The sequence below is a fragment of the Cryptomeria japonica genome, chromosome 9 (genome assembly GCF_030272615.1).
Source record: "Cryptomeria japonica chromosome 9, Sugi_1.0, whole genome shotgun sequence".
In the NCBI taxonomy this organism is placed as follows: domain Eukaryota; kingdom Viridiplantae; phylum Streptophyta; class Pinopsida; order Cupressales; family Cupressaceae; genus Cryptomeria; species Cryptomeria japonica.
In genome coordinates this window covers 394612874-394616693 of record NC_081413.1, presented here as the reverse complement: position 1 = coordinate 394616693, position 3820 = coordinate 394612874, and the positions used below count along the sequence as shown (strand labels likewise).

The 3820-nt window shown below is 47.3% G+C and overlaps 1 protein-coding gene across 1 annotated transcript; it reads right to left on the bottom strand.

Moving 5' to 3' along the window:
* Window positions 1–3083: 3083 nt before the first annotated feature.
* On the bottom strand, window positions 3084–3533 carry LOC131858406 (uncharacterized). Its single transcript, XM_059211640.1, has one exon. It carries the CDS (start codon window positions 3531–3533, stop codon window positions 3084–3086), a length of 450 nt encoding a protein of 149 aa, XP_059067623.1.
* Window positions 3534–3820: the final 287 nt, after the last annotated feature.

Genomic DNA, 3820 nt, shown 5'->3' with positions numbered 1-3820 from the left:
ATTCAACATGGGCGACAAGGTACTCATCCGCATGGACCAACATCGATTCAAGGTGCCCAATGGATTGAGCACATCTTTGGTTAGACAATTCAATGGGCCTTTTGAGGTGATTCAGAAAATCAACCCGGTTGCATACAAACTCCATTTGCCCCTGCATTCGGGGACCCATCTAGTCTTGCATGTTTCTCGGCTAAGACCCCATCACCCCGATGAGGAAGATTTAGTGAGGAACGTTCCACACAAAGGACTAGGAAATGTCCTTGACAACCCAAAATGGCGTGTCAGACACGTCCTAGCCATGCGAGTTCTAGGAGGGCAGAATCGGCAACCTGGTTGTATTTGAGGGATAGGGACCTGAATTAGCCACTTGGGAGCATGGCAAAATGCTTTGGCGGGATGAGGAGATCATCATGCAATTCCTCGAGCAAAGGAACCCTTCGAAGCCAACATAAGCATGAATGGTTTTCCTCCCAGAGTGTAGAGAAAGCTGCACAAGCATCAGGGACGTCACCACGTGTTTGGTGGGGGAGGATGTTATGGGGCCGCACTAAGGGCTGAGCGGGCCGACCTGCATGTGGCCGAAGTGGACCTATTTTTATTTCCCCAAGGTGGGGTTGTATATATTTCGCATCGGGTTTTATTCCAACGGGCTGACTTGGTGGTGATCGCATTTTCTCATTGAGCGGATCACTTATGGGTCCGAGCGGTTAGACATTTGGGTCCTGACCTATGCGAGATAGTGCTGAGCGGTTAGGGCATTTGGGTCCTGACCTATGCGGATTTGGGTCTGAGATTGCCTCTATAAAAGCAAGGCAACTTTCATTTGCAAAGGAATCAGATGAAAGAAGATCATGTTTTTGGACAAGCATTCAGAGAGTGCGAAAAGCAGCGAGGTGATGAGACTTGAAGACAAGGAGCGAACTGGTTCTCCTTTCGGCAAGTCAGTCAGACTACTTGAGCAAGGACCTCTTTTGTATTTTGAGTCTAATCAAGTGGACTTGATAAGGGACTTCTCATATTGGGGGCGATTTGTGTTCTTCAACATAGTATCCTATCCACCTTGTTTATTGGCTTCATAATAGTGGATTCTGGGCAACCTGCCCCACTTCCTCATTGGGTCTGTGTTCTTTTATTTTGCATTGCTTTGGTCCATGTTTTGCATCCTTGTTCTTTTGGGACAGATCTGATTAGTTTATTGTGCCTTCCGCATTAGCACATTCGGGAGAGGTGTAGGCCTAAGTCCAAGTATAGTCCGTTCGAGCTAGCCACGGGACAACAACCCCTCACACCACATACAGTGTTGACAGGTTATCGAGGTGCAGATGTCAGTGCTATCGAACTCTTGCAGACTTGGAATGAAAGAGTGGATTTGGCATGGTATCACCTAACTCAGTCTCCCGATCGCATGAAGAAATTCGCCGATCGACACAGGAGGAAGCTCAAATTCAACATGGGCGACAAGGTACTTGTCTGCATGGACCAACATCAGTTCAAGGTGCCCAAGGGATTAAGCACATCTTTGGTTAGACGGTTCGATGGGCCTTTTGAGGTGATTCTGAAAATCAACCCGGTTGCATACAAACTCCATTTGCTCCTGCATTTGGGGACCCATCCATTCTTCCATGCTTCTCAGCTAAGACCCCATCACCCCGATGAGGAAGACTTAGTGAGGAACATTCCACATAGAGGAACAGAAAATGTCCTTGACAACCCAGAACGGCATGTCACACAGGTTCTAGCCATGCGAATTCTAGGTGGGCGGAATCGGCACATCCGTGAGTTCCTGGTTGTATTTAAGGGATAGGGACCTAAATCAGCCACTTAGGAGTGTGGCAAAACACTTTGGCAGGATGAGGAGATCATCATGTAGTTCCTTTAGCAGAGGAACCCTTCAAAGCCAACATAAGTGTGAATGGTTTTCCTCCCAGAGCATAGAGCAGGCTACACAGGCGTTGGGGATGTCACCATGAGTTTGGTGGGGGAGGATGTTATGGGGCCACACTAAGGGCTGAGCGGGCCGACCTACATGGGGCCGAAGTGGACCTATTTTTATTTCCCCAAGGTGGGGTTGTATGTATTTTGCATCGAGTTTTATTCCAATGGGCTGACTTGGTGATGATCGCGCTTTCTCATTGAGTAGATAACTTATGGGTCCGAGCGATTAGGCATTTGGGTCCTGACCTATGCGAGATAGGGCCAAGTGGTTAGGGCATTTGGGTCCTAACCTATGCGGATTTGGGTCTGAGGCTGCCTCTATAAAAGTGAGGCAACTTTCATTTGCAAAGGCATTAGATGGAAGTAGATCATGTTTTCAGACAAGCATTCAGACAGTGCAAAAAGTAGTGAGGCGACGAGACTTGAAGACAAGGAGCGAACTAGTTCTCCTTTCGGCAAGTCAGTCAGACTACTTGAGCAAGGAGCTCTTTTGTATTTTGAGTCTAATCAAGTGCACTTGATAAGGGACTTCTCATATTGGTGGCGATCTATGTTCTTCAACACAGTATCTTATCCACCTTGTACATTGGCTTCATAATAGTGGATTCTAGGCAACTCGCCCCACTTCCTCATTGGGTCTGTGTTCGTTTATTTTGCATTGCTTTGGTCCATGTTTTGCATCCTTGTTCTTTTGGGATAGATCTGATTAGTTTATTGTGCCTTCTACATAGACACATTGGGGAGAGGTGTAGGCTAAAGTTCTGCATCTTGAGGCATTTTTGTCTTAGTACGATAAAGAATGTTGGTGCCACACGGGCTCATCCCAAAGTTTGTGATAGTACTTCCAACTTCTGTCCTTCTTCAGCAAGTCAGTGAGAGGACTGGCGATCCTGGAGTAGCCTTCCACAAATTTCTGATAGTGGTTAGCTAAACCAAGGAATTGTCTTACCTCGTGAACATCCTCCCCCACCAAACTCGTGGCAACGTTCCCAATGCCTGTGCAGCCTACTCTGCACTCTAGGAGAAAAACCATTCATGCTTATGTTGGCTTCAAAGGGTTCCTCTACTCGAGGAACTGTAGGATGATCTCCTCATCTCGCCAAAGCATTTTTCCATGCTCCCAAGTGGTTGATTCAGGTCCCTGCCCCTCAAATACAACCAGGAACTCCCAAATTTGCCGATTCCACCCTCGTAGAATTTGCATGGCTAGGACCTGTGTGACGTGCCATTTTGGGGTTGTCAAGGACATTTGCTGGTCCTCTATGTGGAATGTTCCTCACTAAGTCTTCCTCATCGGGGTGATGGGGTCTTAGCTGAGAAGCATGGAAGACTGGATGGGTCCCCGAATGTAGGGGCAAATGGAGTTTGCATGCAACCGGGTTGATTTTCTGAATCACCTCAAAAGGCCCATCAAACTGTCTAACCAAAGATGCACTCAATCCCTTGGGCACCTTGAACTGATGTTGGTCCATACAGATGAGTACCTTGTCACCCACATTGAATTCAAGCTTCTTCCTGTGTCGATCGGCGAATTTCTTCATGCGATCGGAAGCCTGACTATCTTTGGGGAAGTGCACCTCTTCCTTCAAAGAATCCATCTGCTCAGTCAGCTTGGTCCAACTCTCCGACAAGCAATCTTCCAAGTCAGACTATTCTAACACCTCCAGTCGGTTCTCATGGTCCTATAGCTAATCTTAGTGCTTAGGATCCTTCGTCTTTGAAGCCGCCTTGGCAGCTCGACCTCCCTCCTGAGGTGTTGAAGTCTCCATCTCAAATTGGCTATCTGCATCGCCCATCTTATACCCAGATCTGATCCCTGATCCTTTCGATACCAAGTGTCAAACTGCTTTGATATGAGAAGTCCCTTTTCAAGTCCACTTGATTA